The sequence below is a fragment of the Echinops telfairi genome, unplaced genomic scaffold, assembly GCF_000313985.2.
Source record: "Echinops telfairi isolate 266 unplaced genomic scaffold, ASM31398v2 ScPeMD7_7469;HRSCAF=8507_1, whole genome shotgun sequence".
NCBI lineage: Eukaryota > Metazoa > Chordata > Mammalia > Afrosoricida > Tenrecidae > Echinops > Echinops telfairi.
Genome location: NW_022111373.1, coordinates 7,954,665 through 7,978,454, shown reverse-complemented (window position 1 = coordinate 7,978,454; position 23,790 = coordinate 7,954,665). Strand labels below are relative to the sequence as shown.

Genomic DNA, 23,790 nt, shown 5'->3' with positions numbered 1-23,790 from the left:
CTTCCCAGTACCTACACAATGCCCCAGAGAGTACAGTGATCACCTGAACCGTCCTACACGCCACTACAGAAAATGCTGACGATGAACTGCCACCTGGATCACCTAAGAGATGCCGCGTAAGACACTTGGTGCTCATCTCTGAACCATGCTCCAAACTGAGGGGCACACTTTTGACCGCCACCCTCACCAGTACGCCACTCACCCCCACGCTACACACACTTTTAAAATGATCAACCGATGTTTAGCCAGACTTACTGAAATAATGGAAACTGAATGAAAACTAATTTAGGAAGTTTCCAGAACATCTGCATCCAGCACGTCCCAGAACTGAGGATGGGATCTGAATGCCCGCCGAGGGCCGGGGCGGCGGCCCAGGAGCAGCGCCACTGTCCGAACAAAAGCACGCCTTGGGTGACGGTCAGTGGAAGGGCAATTTTCTCCGTGACGACGTCTCCGACTACAAACTAAATCTCCTTTTTCCTTTTCTAAGAATACCATCCTAACTGGATTCGTGACTAGAAGAAATCTGGGGAAGATTTTTTTGTTTATAAATAAAGCAAAGTGTCTTTTTTAGTTGCATTTTCTGACAAACAGAGGTCTTTCTCGATTCCAAGATACTCAGCAACTCCCATCGCCATTTACAACCGAGACAGGAAGATGCTCAAGTGGCATAGTTCAAGAGAATTAAACAAACAAGCAAGAAAACCCCACAAGCAGGCAAATCTCACAAGCAACCAGTGTTTAGCTCTTTAAGTTTCCTGCAGCGATGACTCCCCAGCTACAATTCAATGTTTCAAGGCAACATGAAATCATAATTTAAACAGCCCAGCTGGTTTTAACTCAAAAGTGGCCCCCAAAAGGTCAGAAGAGATTCCGATAAGAAGTGTTTTTCTATCTTTTTTTGATAACATGTAGACACTTCTGGAAATTGACTGTCAGATGACAAGTTTTTCTACAGAAGAGCTCTAAGATCAATCATCTCATACGTAAAATGCACTGAATGGCAGTATAAAAATTAGGACGATTTCAGTAGGCTGGGCAGGTTAGTAGTAGGGTGGGATAAGTGGTTGAGAGTCATTTCTTAGATGTGCTGCCCACATAAACATAACAGTGCAACACAGGACAGTCTGATCTGCTAATTCACATGTGCAAACCGGGACACACCTCGTTTGTGTCCGGGTCTCTCGCTCCAGTTGGGTAAAGGGCTCGCAGGCTTACGCATCCATCTAAAGGCAGCTCCCCAAAGGGAATGTGAGCTGCTCCCCAACTTCAAACTGAAGAGTAAGCATGACAATTTGAACAATCGCTACTTGCACAATGTTAACATGTTATATTACCTTAATATATATAGGCTAAAAGGCATTAGGCAAATTGATTTCCAGTCATAGTCCACAATTGACAGCTTCCGTGATTCAAAACGACACAGGCATTTTCAGTTCGTTTGTCCAGGCGCTAGAAGAGCAGTCATTTGACTGTGACTCAAGAGCGGTCACGTTCACTGCAGTAGAGAGTCGATCACAGCGTCAGGCTTGGTGGACCGCTTTCTGTTTGGGGAAGGGAAAAGGAAGCGTGAACTCGCTCCTCAACGACTCAAATGCCAACACGCCCCACCGGCTGCTGGACAATACAGAGTGGCCATGAGTCTGACAGACAGGCCAGGCTTGACGGGACTGTGTCGTGTGATCAGTTCACGGCCACCCTGGCGAGCCTGGGGAGGCTTGAAGCAACACACCCCGGGAGGCTTGAGTGGTCAGGGGACGACGGGCGAGTGATCACTTCTGACACTGGGCTAAGTCCCTGATGATGACCTCTTCCGGGGCAAGCTAAATGTGCAGGCTTGGTCAGTTAAAATTCTGAGACACAAACCATCTGAGATAATTCTTCACAGATATATATGCAGGAGTTGAGATTACATTAATATGCTGTTTACTGCAATTTTGCTCAGAACATCAAAATATACAGTGCTAATGAGGTCCATCATGTAACTATTAAACAACCACTTACAGTCTATTTTTGCTCAGGGCTGTGGCCGCCGTATCGGTTCCACAGGGCTTCCAAGACTTGACAGGCTAATTCTAGTATCCAGAGATGCTGGGCTTGGTTTACATCCAAATGGTGACCCCGTTTGTTTATTTTAGTGTGTCAAAACCAAAAAGTACACGTTTAAATGAGTGATCACAATATGTTTGTTTTATGTTCACACTTTTTTTTTAAGTGATGAAAAACTGAGAGACTTCATGGAAATAACCTTGTTCCAGAAACCAGAGCCTCAATTCCTACCACTACCTAGGGACAGAACAGCAGCCCTCTGCTGACACAGAACAACTCTCCCGCTTGCCCCAGTCTCCATCACTTTCTGTTTTTCAGCCTACAAGTTGAGGCAAGTTTTACCACCACGCCTACGTGTTGTTTTCCTGGTGGCAGAGTAGAAAGGAAAGTATCTCAATAAAGAGTGGAAACAGATGGAGAGATTGGTTTTTCTTATAATTGATTTGCTTCAAAATTCAGAAATATTACATGCATGTTGAACCAGGCCTAAATGATAAAGAATGTAAAAAAGGGTATACTTAATAATATGTAACTGATTATATCCACTCCAAATTCAATTATCCAAAATTTATAATGGCTGGATCTTTGTAAGATTACACAATCTGAAAATATTGAAAACATACAATTTCACCCTACATGTAACTCAAAAGCACGTGTATTTAAAATGGGGGTAAGAGTGTGGGGGGAGAGTCTTAATATCCACCACTTGAAGAGCCCCAAGCCCTAGACTACAGCAGGCTGGGCAGCCCTGAAGTAAGGGGAAGGTGAAGAAAAACGAGTCCCAGCTGGAGCCTTGCACCGAGTGTCCCAGACCCGTGTCATGTGCATGGGGATTACTCCCAGAGCAGAGGTCCCCAGCTCATAACTGAGGAGGTTTTTTGGCTTTGTTTAAGACAGAAAAATTAATCACCTAAAATCTGGGAGTCTAACTAGAGGAAAAAAAGTGTTAACTTTTAAAAGTTCAACACGTGTAAAAGCTGCTGAGCAGAATCATTCAGAAATGAATGAAGGCTGCGGGTGATCTATTATATATTTGGAAAGAACAAAGTGAACTATGAAAATAAATTCTATTACCCTGAAGGATTAAATAAGTTGGAGGCCTTAATATTTTAGCCAGATTTTAATTATGCAAATTTTAACTACATAATTTTAAAATTAGCTCAGTATTTCTTAAAGCAATGGATTAAAATTTGACTTGTTCTTAAATACATCAGCCAGAGTAGTCATCGTGTGAACTAAATACATTTCCTTTCCTTGAACTGCTACCTATGAGAATATCTCAATGCCTTCGAGTCATGTGACTAGAGGGCCTCCTTACCGTCTCCCGGTCTTGGGCCTTCCTTTCCCCTTTGAAGTCCGTGGCCTTTCTAACTTCATCAGGGACTGCCGCAGACTCTCCTCTGTGTAGGCGAGATACACATGGGAAAGGTCCACCTCGAAGGGCTACGGAAAAGAAACAGAGAAAAGGCACACTCAAAGGAGAAAGCTAAACCAGTGTGGAAAGACTGAAAAGACTGCACACACTCCTAGGGGAAATGCCTACAAGACAAGACCACAGGAAGGTCTCCAAGATGCCATCTGCGGGTCTCAATAACGAATCCCTAACATCTACAGACTGTTCACCACGTGTTGGATAGATAAATGAAGACATGCTGATACGAAAGCTCTTCAGACATAAAGAATAACCATTGCTTTCCCTAACGCTGCTGCCACTTCTTGTTGACTAAGAGCCAGGGAGGCTGTGACAGGGAAGACACAGTCCAGTGCACCAGAGCCCCAGGACCACAAAGTATAGACTGGCTTCCTGTCCCTCTGTGGCAGACATGAAGCCTGCCATGATGACTGAACGTGAACAGAAAGGTCCTAATAATCACCCGCACTTTACAGCCTATGCTCCCAAAAGTTTAGTCCATTTTCCACAGAGCTGACTATCCAATATCCAGTTGGTCACATGATTTAGTGGCCTGAGTTTCTACAGAAGAACAATAACAACAAAACTGTAGTTAGCAAAAAAAAAATACAGCATGCTCACATCTTTCTCCTTTTTGTCAGGTACAGGGGTCTGTTTCCTCATGTTATTTCCTGTATAAGCAACACATTTCTCAAAAGAGAGGAAGAGAGAATTATCTTAATTAGAGAATCATCTTTATATATTGTCAATAAAGCAAATTATTGTGCAAGACTCCAAAGTTACACTTGTAAGACATGCTTTGCATGTTAAAACAGAAGGTGATCCTGAGGTCGACCAGTCCCATGTAGCCCCAACCTATACTTTTTCCATTGCATAATCTGTATTTCATGGTTAATGAGAAAAACAACATATCACCATCCCTGCTGGAGTCTCTTCTAGTTCCTCTCTGACCACCTCCTACCCCATGCAGCACAATTCCTAGGCCGCAGGAAGTACCCCGTAAAAATCTCAGAAAATGAAAATAATACTCACTAGCTGCCATTCTCCTATGTCTTCATTCCAATGGACATAATTTTCAATCATTTCCTTTTAAAAGAGGTAAAACCTACTTTTAATGTTTAGTATCATTTAAAATATTAAAAAATAATCATGATACTAAAATCTTGATAATATTAAGTGGAAAAGGTACATATTACATCATTACATACATGACATCGTCTTTATAAATTGCACTAGCATTTACATATATGTATCTATAAACTAACAGATACACTTGTTAGGACTATGTATGCAGATGTAGTCACACTACATGAAAGGGAAAAGCAAGGGAGTGAGGAGCTTGGGACTCAGACAAGGGCCTGGGTTGGAAGAGGCAAAGACAGAGAGGAAGGGAGGGGAACACGTGGTTGACTATCAGAGCCCTAGCTTTATTTCTGGTGATGAGTTCACCAGAGTTCATTATAAAATAACGAATTCAACAAATCCAGACCATCCAAGGACCAAAAAGGAGAATGTATCATGAACCAAGGATTCCTTGGTTATTTATTTAATTCTGTTCCCCCCAAAAAACAAAGCACCAATGTTTATTTTTAGACAAAAAAAATTGTATTGAGATGAAAGATGGAATTTTTAATTTAATTTTTAATGGATTTTTTTAAAGTCAGTATTTTAAAGTTTACAAAAATAGACTAGGAAGATGGAAATATACAGTTAAAAAAACAGAAGCTCAGATTTTAAAATTATACTCGTTTTAAGGATAAACATCTACTGGCAGAGGAACATTATGTGCACAGGACTCGTGTTGCGTTGACTTACATGACTAAGGTTGCTGCATGACTGAGCAGCCCTGTGGCTGGATGCAATTACCTAGATCTGCGTTCCTGCAAAGGGCTGAGGAAGTCTTATGTGGATACGCAAACAGCAAGTAATGTGCTAAGACAAGGTTAACGGCTGAAGTGAAATGTGATGGTATTAGTAAAGAAATGTTCAGAGTTGGTAAATGACCTGTACATATTTACTTCAATTAAAATAGAAATAGTGACACCAAGCATGTGGGTCAGAAAATGTCCCCGGTACCTGGTAATCCTGAGGTATAAAGTTATCGATGATAAGCATCTGAAGTCGAAGCTCCCGACTAAGCTGTCGGATGTTCTCCAGTAAACCTTCTATTTCCCTCTGATGTTCTTGCTGGAGATCCGCCATCTACCAGAGAAGTCATGGAAATATTCAGAAGAGACATACATGACATAGGGCCTGGCCTTATGAGGGCTGACTCACGTCTTCCACAAAAACACCAGAGGGGCTGAGACTACCTGCGAGCCCCTCGTCCCTGTTATCGCAAAGAAGATAGGAAAAGAAACATTTTCAGCTTACAGCTAAAATCTCAAACAGCACATAAAAGTGAAGTATTTTATTTCTTCAAAATTATAAGGACATATTATGACTTCTTAATCTAAGAAATTAAATGAAAGACGACTGGAGCTACATTGGCAGCTACTTTAACACCAACCTCAGATTTTGCGGCCATCAGCATAGTCCAGACTTTCTTTAACTTCTTGGTCTTTCCCTGAGCTTCCTCTTGCAAGCTGGTATATTTTTCTTCAATATCCAAGCGTTCTTGCTATCACAAAAACGGGCACGCTTCAGAATAATGTTCTTCACTAAATCACTAACTGAATCATTTTATTGATGGTACAAATAAGCGTTAATTATCTTTCAAAGCAATTCATAATCTTCTGTAAAATTTCGCTAAAAGATCATTAGCTTTTGCCTAGAAAAGTTAAACACAGCAGACAAACACTTAAGAAACGAGGTTGCACTACCTCTTTTTCCTCAAGCTCTCTGCGGAGCTGTTCTGCTCTTTTCCGCCTTTCTTCTAGCTCCATGTTAGATTCTTCAAGAAGTTTCTCTTGTTCCTCGGCTTTCGCCAGCAAATCAACACCACCAACAATCACCTTCTTCTCCAGTGCAGATAGCTTTTCCAGCAAAGACTGATGCTCTTGCCTGCCCATTAGAATGAGGTCACTCTATAATCATGTATCATTTATTAATCTTATACTGTTTCTATCATTTCCCAATATGTAACAAGAATTTGGATGTCCACTTTCGGAAACAGAACTACAGTTATGTAACATTTCTACCAATTTGCAACATTGTGCAGCATTCACTTAAGATTTCATCGGCAATTCAAAAATTCTGTTTCTTTCCGAGATCAAATAATAAAAACAGATACATACGCATTTTAAAAATACTCATACCACATACAATGAAACCATTCTATCCAAAACTAAGTGTGCTGCTGCTATTGCATGCCAGCTTGTCCTTTCCAGTGCTGCACCGTGAACCTATGGGACACAGCAGAATCCCCCAGGCCGTAATCTATGGGAGCAGCAGAACATCAGGTTTTTCCTTTGGTGGAGCAACCGGGGAGGTGGGGGTAGGGGTGTTCCAAAGTGCTGAGCTCCTGGTTAGCACCTGAACACTTCCCCACTGTGCCACCAGACTCCTTACCAGTAGTTATTCAGTGGTATCCATATTACCAACCGATGCTGTTCCTAAGTCTTTGCTGTTTAAAATATGCTACTGTGCTTTAGGACTAAGCTTACACAGCAAATTACTTTCCAGTGAGCAGTTCACACACCAGTTGCTCCTTGACAGTTCTCCCCTTTCCTCCATTGCCATTCCTCTGGTGTCCAGCTTGGGTTGGAAGTAAATATTGCCCCTTTGATCTCAAATAGAGGGTTACAAGGAGGTACTCCTCCAAAACCCAGATTCCACATGCCCCGCAAGCTATATATTTTATATATATACTTTTTGTTGTTGTTGTTGTTGTTGTTGTTGACAAAACAACCTTATCACCTTCAAAGTACTCTCCATTACACTGAATACATTTGTCAAATCTGCGATTCCACTCTTGGAAACATTTTCCAACCTCCTCTGTTTGGATGGCTGACAGCACCTACCTCGTATTTTTTCTTCACCCCTTCTAAACCATCAAATCACTGTCCTTTCATGTCCCTCTTCATTTGTGGAAACAAAAACAAAAAAGTCACACAGAGAGAGGTCAGGTCAGTCAGGTGTGTGGGGCAAGAGAGGCATCTGATTTTTGCCAAATACTGGCACATTGAGATGGCTGTGACCAGGTGCATTGTTGTGGTGGTAAAATCAGTCCATACTCGGCCACAAATCAGGCCTTTTTTGTTGCACAGTTAGGCTATTTTTTCAGAACCTCTAAATAGAAAGCCTGATTAACAGTCTGACCTGGGGGAACCAACTCCAAATGCGCTTCATCAACATTTTTGTCCATTTGGGGAAGTTGACTGGGACGACCAGAATCAATCAACATATCATCTTTTTTGAGTTGAGAAAACCACTCGTACACTTGAGTTTTTCCCACAGCGCTGTCCTTGTAAGCTGTGTTCAACAACACAACAGATTCTGCATCATTTTTCCAAAGCAGGAAACAAAATTTCACAGCTGCACACTGTTCTCTTAAATCGGCCATCACAAAAAACAAGGTTTGAGGTAAACAGCTTTTCTGAAAATATTCACCGTGACCAGAGAGAACCTTCCCAGGTGATGTCACTGGGTGCACTAACTCAGAGGGAGTTGCTGGATGCTCGCCTAGCAGGGAGAAATGCATACTATGAAAGCTCTGCCTAACAGAGCTTTTTGTCCCTTTTTTGGGTACCCCTTCTATTCTAAGGATTACTCTTCCTGGGGGGGTCACTGTCTATTTTACAAGCCCATCTATTAACAGGCTAAAAGGTGACCTTCGGCAGTACCTTCAAGGTAGAAGCCTGTCTTTGGGTGATAGTCACAGGGATGGGATTGACCCTTCCAGTCTTTCAGACCAGGAATCTGAAGTTCCACTGCATTTGAATTTTGTTTTAAATTTTTACCCATTCTAACTTGCTTCTTTTGTGGTCCCGGTTAGAGTGGTCAGATCTCAGGTCGGAGGCTGCTATGGTACATGGTCCTTAAATCCTCTGGACCAACTGCTTCCTTGAGTCTGGTTTTCTCCAACTTCCTTTGCTTCATCTTTTCCTTTAAGTCCTTTATTTATTTATTTTTTAAATCTATTTTATTTTTTTCCTTTAAGTCCTTTAACTCCATCTTCCCTGCCATCTTCATCTTCCCCTTAAGTAGTTTAGTTCCAGGGGGACTATTTTAACAAGTTTTATACTGTTGCAGACACTGACTGCATTGGCTTTCTCTTTATGTTGGCTTTCTCTTTATGTTGGCTTTCTCTTTATTTCTAGTCGCCTGTTCTATTTCCATTAATCTAGCTTCCCTGCTGCACGGTACGGTCTCATTTTTGTTTTACAATAAGTGTTTGGTCTCATATAATTGATAAATGTAAAGCAGCACAGTATTCAACAGTGATGTCTATTTTATAAGCCAATCTTCTATTTCGATGAAAGATAACGACTAGGATGGCGTCAATTCCAAGCTCAAAGGTAATTTAGGGTGATGGTCTGGGGGATTCCTCTAGTCTCTTTCAATCCAATAAATCTGGTTTTTTTTAAAAGCAATTTTCCTTCCTATAGTTTCTTGTCCTACATTCTCCTGTCATTCTAGTTGCAACCTTCTATTGTGTCTTAGCCAACATGGTCAAGCATGATAGCCGAGCAACATCTAATTCTCCTGGTCGCAAACTAGAAGAGGCTGTAGTTCTCATGGGCCATTAGATATCAGTTATATGGACTAATTTCTTCCTAAGTGTTAGGTTTCCTTCACTCTCCTTTTATCCATATGGGAAAAACTAATAGCTGTATCTCAGATGGCTACTTGCAAGCTTATAAGACCCCCCCAAGTGCAACTCACCAAATTAGGATGTAGAACATTATTTTTATGAACTCAGCTGTGGCAGCTGACCGAGTTATACCAAGACCATGGTGTGGTGTCAAGCCTTCAAACTCAGTAAACCAATTCCATGAGCTGTTTAGATTATATTTTGGTAGTGCCCGTAACTGTACCCCCAGCCCCCATGAGGTTTAATATGTCCTTTGATTGTTGTTAGGTCAGTTCTGACTCACAGTGACCATATGACCAACTGCACCCAAAACAGCTTGGTCCTGTGCCATCCTCACAACTGTTATGTTTGAACCCATTGTTGCAGCCAGTGTGTCATTCCATCTTGTTGAGGGTCTTCCTCTTTTTCACTGCTTCTCTACTTTACTCAGCATAATGTCCTCTACCAGTCTAATCTAAGAAGAATTCTAAGAAACATTCTGGCTGTACTTCTTCCAACACAGCTTTGTTGGTTCTTTTGGTAATCCATGGTACTTTCAAAATTCTTGGCCAGCACCACAATTCAATGCACTAATTCTTCTTTGGGCTTCTTTATTCGATGTCCAATTTTCACATGCATATCAAACAATTGGAAATACCATGGTTTTGGTTAGGTGAACCTTAGTCCTCAAAGTCTTTATTTTTCAGCACTTTAAAGACATTTTGCACAACATATTCACCCAACGCGATGCGTCTTTTGATTTCTTGACTACTGCTTTCCTGAACACTGATTGGAGGTCCAGGCAAGACAAAAATTGACTATTTAAATCTTTTCTCCATGTATCGTGATGTCACTTATTGGTCCAGTGATGAGAGGATTTATGTTTTTTTAAGGTGTAGCCCATATTTAAGGCTTCAATCCTTGATCTTCATCAGCAAGTGCTTCAAGTCCTCCTCACTTTCAGCCAGCAACATAGTGTCGTCTGTATATCCCAGGTCGTTAATAAGCCTTCCACCAATCTACATTTTTTTCCATATAGTCCAGCCTCTCTGATGATTTTCTCAGCATACAGATTGAATACGTATGATGGAAGGCTAGAACCCTGATGCACACCCCTCCTGTTGTACACCATGTAGTATTCCCTAGTTGTTTGCTCAACTGTCTCTTGATCGACACATAGGTTCCACATGAACACAATTAATTGTTCTGAAATTCTCATTCTTCTCTAGGTTATCCATCATTTGTTATGATCCACACAGTCAAATGTCTTTGTGTAGCCAATAAGACACAAGTAAACATCTCTCTGGTATTCTCTGCTTTCAGCTAAGATCCATCTGACATCAGCAATGATAACCCTTGTTCTATGTCCACTTCTGAATATGGCCTGATTTCTGGTAGCTCCTGTCAATGTGCTGTGCTACAGTTCTTGTTGAATGATCTTCAGCAAAATTTCACTTGCGTGAAAATTTCACTTCAATGATATTGTTCTACAATCTTGTCGTTCTGTTGGGTTCCTTTCTTTGGAATGGGTACAATTTGGATCTCTTCCAATCAGCTGTCTTCCAAATGTCTTGGCATAAAACAGTGAGCGCTTCCAATGTTGCACCAGCTTGTTGAAACATTTCAATTACTATTCTGTCCATTCTTGGAGCCTTTTCACTAATGCCTTCAGTGCAGCTTGGGCTTCTTCCTTCATTACCATTGATTCTTGATCAAATGCTACTTCTTGAAATGGTTGAATGTCAGCTAGTTCTTTTGGGTACTATAATTCTGTGTATTCTTTCCATCTTTTTTTGATGCTTCCTGCGTCCTTCAGTATCTTGCCGATAAAATAATCTTTCAATATGCAACTTCAATTCTTTCAGTTTAAGATATGCTGAAAGCATTTTCTTCCTATTCGGTTTTCTGTCTTCTCTAGCTGATCTCTGAAATGTTCTGTTCGGCTCTTCGACTTCATCATTCCCCCACTTGCCTTAGCTAGTTATGGTAGTCAGGTGATTTGGGTCAACCAGACACTCCTGGCTAGGGTTGGAATCAAACCTGTCCATCAGGTCACGGCCTGATGCTGTCCCCTTGGGGGCATAGCTTTCTCATAAGCAGGGCTTTCTCTCCCACTTCACTTTCCTGCTTGCTGGAGACCCCGAGAGCTGCTGTAGCCCTGCCGTGTTCCCACTGACCTTGTGCCCATACAACTCTGCACCCACCAGCCTGTGATCTTCCTGCATTCTGCATCACTGCACATGGCTGAGTGAGTCTGAAGGACTTGTAAATTAGCATCGGACTTACGGACTTGAGTCGAGCTAGACTGGTATGCTTCCTTGATAACCAGTTTTTGCTATAAGGGACTTTCTTAAACACATGAGTGTCACTGGATTTGTTTCTCTAGCCATCCTGGCTTAACACACACTACTCTATGACTAAGAGCAAGTTTGAGAGTCTCTTCTGACATCCATGTGTATCTGTTCTTTCTTTACTGTCTTTTTAATGACCTTTGCTTCCTTCATGAATGGTGTTTTGATGTCATTCACAGTTCATCAGGTCTTCTGTCCCTGGTGTTCAAAGTATCAAATCTGTTCTTAAGATGTTCTTGAAATTCAGGTGGGACAGACTCCAGGTTGTATTTTGCGTCTCATAGACTTTTCATTTTCTGCAGCTTTATCCCAAACTTACATATGAGCAATTGATGGTCTGTTCCACAGTCAGTCCCCAGCCTCACTTGAGATGCTGATATTGAACTTCTCTATCATCTCTTCCCATAGATATAATCCATTTGATTTGTGTATTCCATCTGGAGAAATTCATGTGTACCTTTTGCGTTGCTGGAAGACAGACATTTTTTATGAAGAAGTCATTGGTCTTGCAAAACTCTTATTGTGTGATCTTCAGCTTTGTTGTTAATCACCCAAACCATTATTTCCCACTACTGTTCCTTCTTCTGTTTCCAATTTTTCCATTCTAATCACCAACAATGATGAATGCACCTTGACTGCATGTTTCAATTTCAGACTGAAAACGTTGGTAAAAATCTTCAGTTTCTTCACTAGCTTTAGTGGTTGGTGCACAAATTTGAATAACAGTTGTACTAACTATTTCCTTGTAAGCAGAGGGCTAGTACCCTATCACAGACAGCACTGTACTTCTATATCTTGAAAGGTCCTTTCTGACAATGGATGTGATGTCATTCCTCTCGAATTTGTAGAACAGTAATTCATATTATTGCATGATTCAAAATGTCCAATACTAGTCCATTTCAGTTCACTAATGCTTATGCTATTGATCTTTTTGTGTTCCATTTAATTTTTGATTACTTCCAAGTCTAAATTCACACTTCCTACACTCCAAGTTCCAATTATTAATAGGTGTTTGCAGCTGTTTCTTCTCATTTTGAGTCTTGCCCCATCTGCAAATGAAGGTCTTGAAGGCTTCACTCCATCCACATCATTATGGCCGACTCTACTTGAAGAAGGCAGCTCTTCCGCAGGAATATTCTGAGTGCCTTCTGACCGGAGAGGCTCTGGCGCTGTCTCTGACAATGTTCTGATGCTATCTGTAGGGTTTTCAGTGACTTAATTCCTCCGAAGTGGACAGCACATCCTTTCTTCATAGTCTTAGTCTGGAAGCTATGCTGAGAATCCTCTTCACTCTGGGTGGAATAGCTTCCAGCATCACACCAACATGTACGCCATCACAGTAGAACAAATGGACAACCAGCGTTTAATATTTATTAGCACATTTCATATATACTAACATCTGCAATACACATACACATGTACATACATATACATTCATGCATATTCACCTACTCACATGTGCCGTCCTAGATACATATGCCCATACAAACCACATATATTCTGGCTGCATGATTGTTGCAAAATTTTACTTTGGAGTATTTAACGAAATTGTTCCTTATTATCTTCCATATTTCTTAAGTGTCTTCATTTGCCTTGGGACCTTTTGCAGTCTCCAACTATATTACATACTATCTTTCCCAATACCAACAGTAACAAATATGTACTATCTAAAAAATTATTTCCTCCTTTCACTGTTTTCCATCCCTGGTAGCCAGCAAAACTCATTGCTTTCTATGTGTATATCTATTCTTGACTTTTTATATAAAAGACCACACATTATTTGTCCTTGGATGATTAACTTATTTTACTCAACATTTTATATATATATATATTTCTTTACACAGACTGGCTTGTAACTATGGGCTATGTACATAAGTCGGATGTTCATATCTAGGGCTACATCTACTGGAGACAAAATTCAAGCTATTTACTTACTATTCATTTTTCTTGTTTGTGGATGAGAGAGTTAATGTTTATTGTGCCAACCTGGTTGATAAACACATGTGGGGTTAACTGAAGGGCTGAGAGATAAATGGCTCAGTGAGCCTCGCCTTTCTAGTTCTCAGGTCTCTTGCTTTGTGATGGTCGCACCAGGGTGTAGCTGCCTTAGCCAGTTCCCTGCTTCAGCTGGCAAGGCTCACTTCCTGCAAGACATCCCTGAGGAGAAGCCACATGGACCTACCCCAATGCAGCCCTGGGTGCTGGAGCAGCTGTGTGGAGACCCCTGCCAGCGCTGAGATGCTTACACGTTCACTGACTTGGATTTCTTCCTGCAGTCAGCGTCATAGTGTATCTTTTGTTAGATGGAGGAGGACTTTATGGATTGGTGCCGGACATATGGGTTAATGTTGGACTTGTGGGCTTGAGAAGCACTGGGTTGGGATGTTTTCTTGATGCGCACTTACCCTTTATCTAAAATTCTCTTACACATGAGTTTCTGCGGATTTGTTTCTCTAAAGTACCCAGACTAACACAGTGTATCTTATGAAAAATACTACAAATTTAAATCACGAATTCACCCCGATCCAATCCTACTCACTGCGCCTTAAGAAGATCCTTTTCTCGTTTCTCCAGCTCCGCTCTAGCCTTGTTCCGTTCTTCTTCCTCCATGTCGAGCTTTGTTTCAAGTGCTTTCCTCTCCTCTTCAATTTTTGCTTGCATTTCAACCATCTTATCTGGAGAAACCTTCTTTTTACCTATGTAAGTTATTTAATGGACACAATCACAAAGATGAGTTGTGCAGATTATCCCATGCACAACCACCTTGATGACACAAAAATACAAAAATAGCCTTTTAAGGAAACCAAAGGGACAACCTCTATACCTATTTGCTGTGCTCTGGAAGAGCTTTAACTAAAAACTACATTCAGAGTGCTGTCTAACTGGGTGATGGCAGCTGAACACAAAAACGAAGGAGCAGCAGAATAGATGAGCAGAAGGATGAACAGAAAACAAAATACATTTGAAAAGCAGATTTGTGTGCCTTAAATAGCACATGTAGGTTGAAACACAACTCTTGGGCTACTTTTTCTCATAAGCTATAAAACCAAGTGTTTCCTCAAATTATCTCCTGCAAAAGCAAAAGCAAATGCACAAATAAAAGTTACATATAGGTATGAAATAAGCAGGTAAAATTTTCGGGCAGAATTTATATAAATACTCTGCATCTGTCGGAGTTCTAAAATTATTAATAAAATTACTTGGAGGTATTTTATTTCATAGTATAGTTTTAAGGGAAGAGATTCTATTAAAAAATTACAGAGAAATTCAGTCACTCTACAGTGCTCAGCTGCCATGATATAGTACTACAAATGAGCAACTAAAATAACTCATTATCATGTCAAACTCAAGACCACAATAAGCTCTTTAAGTCAAAAATAAATGTGTCAAAAACAAACAGAAATACTATAAAATACTACAGCTGGAAGTACCCCTTTCAATTAACTCTTTTGATTATGTCTAATAGAATGCTTCATATACATATAAATTGGCACTCAATAAAAGTTTATTAAATCAAAAATCAAAAGGAGGACATACAAACCAGCCTATTAAACTGGTTTTAAAACCAAATCAGCGCAAATTCACTTCTGGTACTGCAATCTCTTAGAAACATACTTTCCTTCAGAAAGCTGATCAAATGTCTCAGAGAGATGTCCAGACACCATCCAGAAAGCTTCCTGACACTCCTAACTTCCTTCCCAAAGGACCACTGGGGATTCTGAGATGGCAACTATTTACTGGAGTAGAAAGCCCAGTCTTTCTCCAGAGGAGCTGTTGGTGATTTCGGACCATGTGGCTTGAAGCCCAGTGCCAACCACACCACCACCAGAGCTGCTCCAGAGAAGGATGAAAACCAGAAATGTATAGGCTGCTAATATCTCCACCCAACAGCTAACGCCTCCAGCTTACAAGAAAAGAGAATTAAAAAGTAATTATGATGGAGATATATATATATATGCACACACTCTTTTAGGAACCATGACACATATTCACCCATACGCTCTCATTCTCGGAAGCAAAGTTACTATCATAAACCTTAAGGATTTAAAATACATTACCTTGCATTTCTACAGAAATGTAAGTCCAAAACAAATTGAAGCCACAAAACAAAAAGCTAAATAAAAGGTGAAACAAAAGCGCTGATCCAAATTCATGCTCTGGTGTGGTGTGATTAATTGCATTCCAAAAGTCAGGTTGGAGAAATACTTCTGTGGTCACTTTTGGCACCCTATATTGAAGTTTTCAAATTATACTATGTTCAAAAATCACTTTAAAAAATCAATAAATCACTCTTTCTAAAGAATTCCTAGGAAGGGTTTCCTGTCAGCAATACTATAGAAATGTGAGAGGGAAAAGTTTCAGGTGTAAAGCAAATGCATGCATTTAAAAACTCATCACTTCCTTTCTGCTTCAGAGTTACAAACATTTAAAGAAGAAAAGGCTAATGTATTAAGACAAAATATGTGTTTGTGAAGACATGGACACTAAAGAAAATGATCTGGTCAACATCCAAACACTGACAGACTTTTAGAGTGTTATTAACAGTTAAAATTTTATAGTTGCAAAGCCCATCAAGATGCAATGCAACATTTTATATGTAGAGATACAAATGTACACACCTACTGAGGGCTTGCTACTGTGTCTAAGTGGCCGTAAGCATTAAAAAGCATTCAGAGCAAAAATCTTGTTGGTCATTTTTATGAAGATGACCATGCATGCACAACCAAGTTTAAATTCTAAAGTCATACTTGGTAACGTATTATTCTAGCCAGAATCACTCTTGACAAATAATTTTATCTTCCCTCAAAGACTATTTTAAACTAAATGTGAGTCTGTACCTCTTTCCTAAGCCAAGCCCACTGTTGTCAAGTCAATTCAATCCATCACGAGCTGATCAGACGGAGAGAAAATGTTCCTCACAGGGTCCGAGGCTGTATATTTTTCTCTAATGGAGCGGCTGGAGGGCTTGAACTGCCAACCCCTCAGTTAGCAGCCCAAAGCTTAAACCACGGCTACCAGGTGCCTTCTCTCCTAAGCCGGCATTTTTAAACGTGGCATCATTTAAAGTCACTTCCACATATACATATTTTAATAATAAAACAAAACCTCATTAAACAAACCAGCAAAACCTTCTTCTAATGCTCCATGATAAAGCTCAGGACCAAACTTCAGGTAAAGAAATCGAAACAAAAAAAGCGTATGATCTTCATTAAACTCAACAGGAGTAGTAACGTTTTAAACTACCCTTTGCCTCTGCCGTATGCACTACTCTAAACTGTGAGCGTGGTGAACTTTGGCAAAAGGGAGTTAAACAGAAGACTTTCCAGAAGGTATTAATTCAATTAATTTCATGCTCATGACGTGAGCACCCTTGGACATAGAGACCCAGGCATTTGAATCCTAGCTAGGGAGGGAGGGGCGAGGGGATAAATGTTTGAATGTGAAATTCTTTATATTGGTATTTCCAAAACTTGATTTCATAGGTCTTAAAGAATTTAGACAAAAAAGGAGTTCTTGATTTTTTTTTTTTTGGGGGGTGGGGTGGTAAGCCTAAGTTATCCATGAAGGATACTTTAAAATCTAAAGACAAACACTTACCTTGTTAAAAAAAAATTAAATTTTAAGAAAATGTAATGTAGTTAAATAACAAAGTTCTTGATGGGATAAATAATTGTACCGAGTGGAGTGCGAATCAATCACACCAACCTGCTTGATCTTGCAATAAGAAGTAGTAAGCAAATCGCAGACAGGAAGCATGTGCACAGAGATGAGGAGGAAAAAAAGGAAACATTATTTCTTTCATAAAACAAAGACAAAAGCACAATAGCATTCATTTACAGAGTAGTATAGAAACAAATCAAATCATTATCAAAACTGAAATAGGGCCCATGTAAAAGGAGCATATTAACACAGTGAGAGATGTAATTTGAGCCAACATACAATTAATTCAACCTAAGATTGCAATTCAAACCAATCTCAGGAGCTTACACTGACTCCCAAACTCTTGCAAATATAACCATGGGGCACCAGGTGCTTATACTAAAGGCAGACATGGAACTGGGAACCTGCTAAGACCTGGGAAGTTGTCTAAATGGGCAAAGCAGAAAAAACAAGCCAATTTTTTAAAGTAACAAAAACTCACACTCTTCATTCCCCAAATGTCCCAATTCAATGCTCCTTCCAGTGTAAAGATCCATTACAGGTAGGCTCCTCTTTAAGAAAATCTGGCACAAAACCTCAACCAACTAAACAGATAGTTCAGTGATAGTAATTTACATTTTTCTTAACAGAAAAATTTAATGAAGACTTTTTAAAACTAAAAAGTTCTCCCAATGCAGTCAGAAAGTGATTTGATTTTCCAACTTGATTTCTAACCAGTTTTTTCAGAAGAATAGTTATTACCTGAAGTGAAGCACACCTGAATAATAATAAACTTACTTACATTCCATCTACTAGATTAAAGGCAACTGTAACAATGATTCTGTAAAGGTAAATGACAAAATGATGACTCAAGCAAGGGGCACCTACAAAATAAAAGAGGCCATTCCCCTTTGTAAAGGGAGAGAACATCCACATTACAGGAAGCAACCCCATGCGGGGCCAGCCCTCCACCTCACCAACACACCCACGGCACAGCAACAAGTGGTTATGGGCAGGGGTGCATACAGTAGCCAAAGCTTCCTGAATTGAAAAAGTACAATTCATTTCAGAGCAAACTTTATAAAGCAAAACCACGCACTGCTTCCCTGCTGAGTCTGACGCACAGCCACCCTGCAGGCAGAGTGGGACTGTCCCAGGTGGCCTCCCAGGCTGTGAGTCCTGAGCAAGCAGAGAGCCACGTCTTTCCCCCACACTTGAACACAATTGCCTTTAAAGAATTCAGGTAAGCTTTAAAACAGCAAGGGAAGGTAAATGACAGTGTCTCTCACTCAGACATTTTTCTTGCGTTTTGAGACTTATAATACACCTTTTGTATTGTTCCCAAATCAATTACATTGATTTTAATTTCAATTACCTTCTAAAAGTAATCATTTTGTTAAAAAAATGCTTAATAACTATCAATAGGGAAGAAGATTCTTGGAAATGTTCTTCATCAAGGAAGTTCAAAAGCTAAGAACAATGACCAAGTGTTCTTGTTATTAGTTTTGGAACAGGTTAAGTATGTGGATAATGCTCTAAAAGACAGTAAGCTGCACGCTAGCTCAAGAAAACCATCTCTTGCTTCTGAACACGAAGTATCAATCTAACTAACTAAGGTAAGGCTTACAAAAGAGTCTTGAGATAAGTCTAGATAGATTCTGCATAAACTTCTCACTGGTTTAAACTCTCTAAACCCACTTTAGAAAGCTCTCTTAAAATTGATCAGATGATTTAGAAATAGAAATCAATGGTCATTTGAATAAAATACCATTGAATTTATTTTTACTTGTTCCAAACTTCATGGTTGCTTTTTTTCCCCCCCTCTTAATTTGGAAACTTTCTATCTTAAACTATTCCTAAGAATAGGATACCCGCCAAAGTGTGAAATCTTTTCAATGGACAATGGCACACTCCCAAATAAAATGTACACTTTCAGAATTGCGGCATTTGTACTGCATGTCCCTTGTACTGGCGAGGATTAGAACAGTATCATCAAAATATATAAAAGAATAAGAATTACTCTTTTATCCAGCTTACTAGCTCTCTTTACATTATCTCAATTGCAACAGCATGAATCGCTCTTCCACTGTCTCAAGCATCAGCTTCAGCACGTTCCAAAGATTATGGGTAACTGGAAGCAGTGAGGGGAGGGGAAGGATCAACACATGCTTGGTCAACTGAGAAGTCCAACATGGATTGGTAAGTCATGACAGGGAGCGGGGCAGCATTTCTCAGATGAAGCCCATGGGTTATGGAAAAGCCAAAGCTCTGTGAGAGAATGGACGAGTTGCCACTCACGAGGCAAGAACTTATCCAGAGGTTTCTCTATCACAGAGCATGTGGAGTCTGCACTACTGCTGCTGCTACTGCCTGGAAGACAAAGAAATGAGCCCAACTGGAGCCAAAGGAAGAGGAGCGAGAAATGACCACACCCACGGGGGAAAGTCACCTCCAGAAGAACAGAGTTTAGAGGACAGGCCAGCTTTGTCCTCAAGCACCAGGACTTGTTCCCGCCCCGCTCACAACCACTCTCAAGCAGTTTCCTCTGCACAAGCCATACGGGGGAATTAGAACCTGTGTTCCGTGACGTGTGTACTCTTGTAGGAAAACCCAGGACCAACCCAAAATAAAAGATTTCGGAAGGAAGATGTGACAAGAATAAAAAATAAATATTTGGTGATACTTAAGTCTTAGTAAGCTATTTGGATTGATAAGCTAAAGGAATGAATTTTAAAACTTAAAAAAAGTCCTGTCCAGTCGCTGCTGAGTACGTTTAGATTCACGGCGACCCTGCAGGTGTCGGGGTGGCATGGTGTCCCCTCAGGGTCTGCGATGGCTGACTGCTTTTCAAAAAGGGATCACCAGGCCTTTCTTGTCAGGTAACTGTGTGGACTCAAACCACCAAATCCTGCCTTCTGGACCACCCGGGGATTAAAAGGTCACACAGAACTAAAAATTTACGCATGTCAAATTACCCTGTATTTATAGCCGGATTGAAGTCCCCAGGGATGCAAACATATGGTTCATGAACTCAGCTGCTAGCCCAAACCTAGACATAGCTTGGAAGAAAGACCTGGCAGCTTGCCTCCTAAAGAGCAGCACTGAAAACTGCAGTGCAGCTCTACTCTGACAGGGCACGGCTAGGGCGGTCACGCGCCGAGTTTGCTCGTTCACTTCCAAAACATCACACTACCAGATCCAAGGTTTCACGGCAAAACTTTGAAAAGGGCTGAGAAGGCTTATTAAATATTTTAACATGTTAAACATGGCAATCTTTGCTATTTAGCAAATCCATTATCTGCTTTAGTTTTGAAAAAAATTAGGGAAATATACACAAAATGCTTCCTTTAAATCAGAGGTTGGCAAATGTTCTCTATAAAAAGTGAGGCAATAATGTTTTCGGCGTTGTGAGATTCTTAACACTGCATGAATCTCTGTTCTTTAACATGCAACAGCCAAAAGACCAGACAGACCTCGACCAGTGAGCATGGGAGCTTTCACAAAATTCCATTTATAAACCAGGTGGTGGCCCAAATGTGGCCCCTAGGCCCCATTTTGCCAACTCTTGCTCTAAGTCATGTGTCCCCTGGCCATTTGGAGTTCCGGAGTCTTTAAGGTTTTAAATATGGGGCTCTGGATCAAAAAATGGTGGCCTTTATTTTCAGCAAGGTCATTTTAATAAGACAAGCAAAATATGCACCAACTTGAAAACAATGATCCACATTAATGGAAGAGAATTCTGAAATAAATACTTGGGTAAAAAAATCTGAAATGCAGGCCATTATAATATGTCTCTTGCATGCTATTCTATATAGTTATCACAGCAAACACAGTCTTAACTTACACTTGGTGACAAATATCCCACAAGGGGGTGAGAATCCATGTTACAAAGAATAAACTTAAAATAGTATCTTAATACTCTCAACAGCAAAGTAAATTAATTTCAAAGAAAAGCATGTTTAAAAAAAGAAAGAAAAACCTTAGTTTAAAAAAGTATACTAAAAAAGTAATATCCCCACATAAATTTATAATTAAAAATTCAACGATTTTTAAGACTGATATTACTTGAAGAAAAACACCATAATATCCAAATACAGACTAAAGTTCTTAGCTGTTTAAAACAGTACCCAATGTTAAAAAATGTTACCACTATCACAGATATTTAGCATTGTAAAATCTAAAGTAACTGAACATATGGGACAATGTGTCCCCTATAGACAGGAGGCCAGTATAAGAGGGAAAAAATCATGCAAAGTTAATATGTCTTTTGTTCTAATTGCTACCATCACTAAAATGACACAGAAAAGGTTGACAGCACCTACTCGCTGTAAGAAAGGCTAACCCCTTAACTTTCACAAGTCAGGTCACTGTGAAGAACTTACCCCTTCTTTTTTTCCTCTTCTCTCCATCCTCTCCGACTTCACCCTCGTCATCCTCCTCCTCCTCTGACCCACTGATATCAGATCCTGATATTTCTTCCCCTTGGATAGAAAGTTAATGCAATGGCTTTTATTCTCTACCAAGACAAAGGACACGTAGGAAATGCCTACGGCAACTTTCTTCCTTAAGTTGTGTTGCTTCCCAAATAGACACGATGTTCTCAGATGCTTTATTTTGAAGTCTCTAAAGGGACGTTAAGTTCTGATTTATTTAAAATATCAAATCATAAATTAGATACAGTTCTAAATATATATATGAAAATTAGGTTGGCATTATTTCAGTGTTTTAAAAGATTTTTTTCCTCCTCAGCTTAGTTTGGTAAAATTTCAAGGCATTCATTGCATCTGTAGATTTAAGAGCTATAAAGCTATCATCTAACACCAATAGCGATCTCATTTTAAGTACCCCGTGAAAGTACAAAGACAGCATCGGCTACATGTACGCTAAAACAGTAATATCTAATGAAAAGGAGTAATTAAACTAATATGAATACAGGGCAAGATTCGAATACCTTTAAAAATACTATGTATGAAATATTTAAGGAAATAGACGTGATTGGGGAGAGACTATACAATAAGACTACATCACATAAACCCACAGAGACCCTGCAGGACTGAGCAGAAGCGCTCTGTAGGTTTCTGAGCCTGTCTCTCTTTACAGGAGCAGGCAGTTTCATTTTCCTCGCGGGGAGCAGCTGACGGGCTTGAACCATCAACCTTGTGGTTAGGGGTACAACACTTAAACCAGTGCACCACCGGGGCCTCTTGGAAAAGAGGTAATTAATTATGCCTGTATATAAAGAATGGAAAGAGATCACAGAATCCTGAGAAAAGGAATTGCTAGAAAATAGAGCATTTTGTTCCCTGGGCCTAGAAATAATGACCCCTTGGTAGCAAGACACACCTATGCCCAAATCTTGGTTTGTAAGTCCCATTCTCTGATGCAAAAAGCAGCACAAAATGGATGGCTCTCAAGCTGAGGCAGGGAAGACACAAGATGAGCCTACAGCTTCAGAAAGTAAGAGCTGCTCCAAACATTAGGGAGACATTCTGATAGGATACAGAAACCACCTGAAAGAGACTCTTATCATCAAAGTTGAGACAGTTAGAGAAGACACTGAGTCACACTGGATTATAACCCACAAAATAAATTTGAAGGTGCTTTGAAAAGTCTGTGGAAGAATTTCACTTTTTTAAAAAAAAATAATTTTATTGGGGCTCGTTCAACTCTTATCACAATCCATCCATACATTCATTGTGTCAATTCCACTGTATTTTCATTCCATTTCCCCACATTTTTTTAATCTCCCTCATATCGCGGAGTCCGTGCAGAACTGGGTAGTGTTTTGTTCTGCTGGACCACAAGCTGCTGTGTCAGAACCAATTCAAAAGAACTGAACACGTGCACACCATACTGATACCAATACTTGAATGAGTAAGTCAATGGGACGAAGGGATAGCCTTTCCTGGCAGCAGAATCCCAGTAACAGATGTAGAGGGAATGATGGAACAGCACGTTACTACCGAGCACACAAACGCCTGCAACTGCTGTCGAGGGCAAGACCCACCAGCGGCCACAGACCAGTGGGAGAGAGTCCAAGGACAAAGGGGTCTTTGCAGGACGCCTCAAGGAATTTCCCCACAAGACACAGATTGATTACAAAGGGAAATAAAAGATGTACAGAGACACCTGGCAGACTAACAACGGGAGACGTTTACACAAACCAAAATTTGGAAGCAGTCTACATAGCCTCTGACCTTCAAAAGTCTCAAGGTCACAAAAGGCAAAGACTGAGGAGGACCCAAAGCAGACTGGAGGAGAGTAAGGTGACACAGCTAACTAAACAAAATGCAGGGTCATGGAATGGATTTGGGACCAGAAAAAGAGCATTAGGAACCAAACTGGCAACAATCAAATAAGCTCTAATCCTTGGTAGAAGACTGCATTAATATCAATGCTCTGGTATCAATAACTGTGCTGTTTGTGTAAAGTGTTAATATTAGGAGGAGCTAGGTAAAGGATATAAAGGAACTCTCCATATAATATTTGCAAATTTCCTATCATTTAAAATTATTCCAGAGTCCTTGGACGACGTAAATTATTACAGAGCCTGACTGCTAACTTATAGTGGCCAGAAGTTCAAGTGAAACCACAAGTGCCCTCCA

At 40.2% G+C, this 23,790-nt stretch overlaps 1 protein-coding gene across 3 annotated transcripts in view; it reads right to left on the bottom strand.

The window, feature by feature from the left end:
- Positions 1–534: 534 nt before the first annotated feature.
- The window catches only part of KIF3A (kinesin family member 3A), a 48,716-nt gene continuing 25,460 nt past the window's right edge, over positions 535–23,790 (bottom strand). The window contains exons 9-19 of one of the 3 annotated variants that reach the window (XM_045285002.1): positions 21,568–21,666; positions 19,484–19,555; positions 17,252–17,260; positions 14,085–14,241; positions 6,283–6,463; positions 5,970–6,080; positions 5,537–5,662; positions 4,493–4,546; positions 4,082–4,150; positions 3,368–3,492; positions 535–1,544 (exon numbers count right to left, since the gene is read on the bottom strand). In XM_045285002.1, the coding sequence (XP_045140937.1) occupies positions 1,496–1,544; positions 3,368–3,492; positions 4,082–4,150; positions 4,493–4,546; positions 5,537–5,662; positions 5,970–6,080; positions 6,283–6,463; positions 14,085–14,241; positions 17,252–17,260; positions 19,484–19,555; positions 21,568–21,666 (1,052 nt within the window). In that variant the 3' untranslated portion in view covers positions 535–1,495. The remainder of the gene's footprint in view (positions 1,545–3,367; positions 3,493–4,081; positions 4,151–4,492; positions 4,547–5,536; positions 5,663–5,969; positions 6,081–6,282; positions 6,464–14,084; positions 14,242–17,251; positions 17,261–19,483; positions 19,556–21,567; positions 21,667–23,790) is intronic. The other 2 variants (XM_045285001.1, XM_004696605.2) reach the window with 2 other exon arrangements.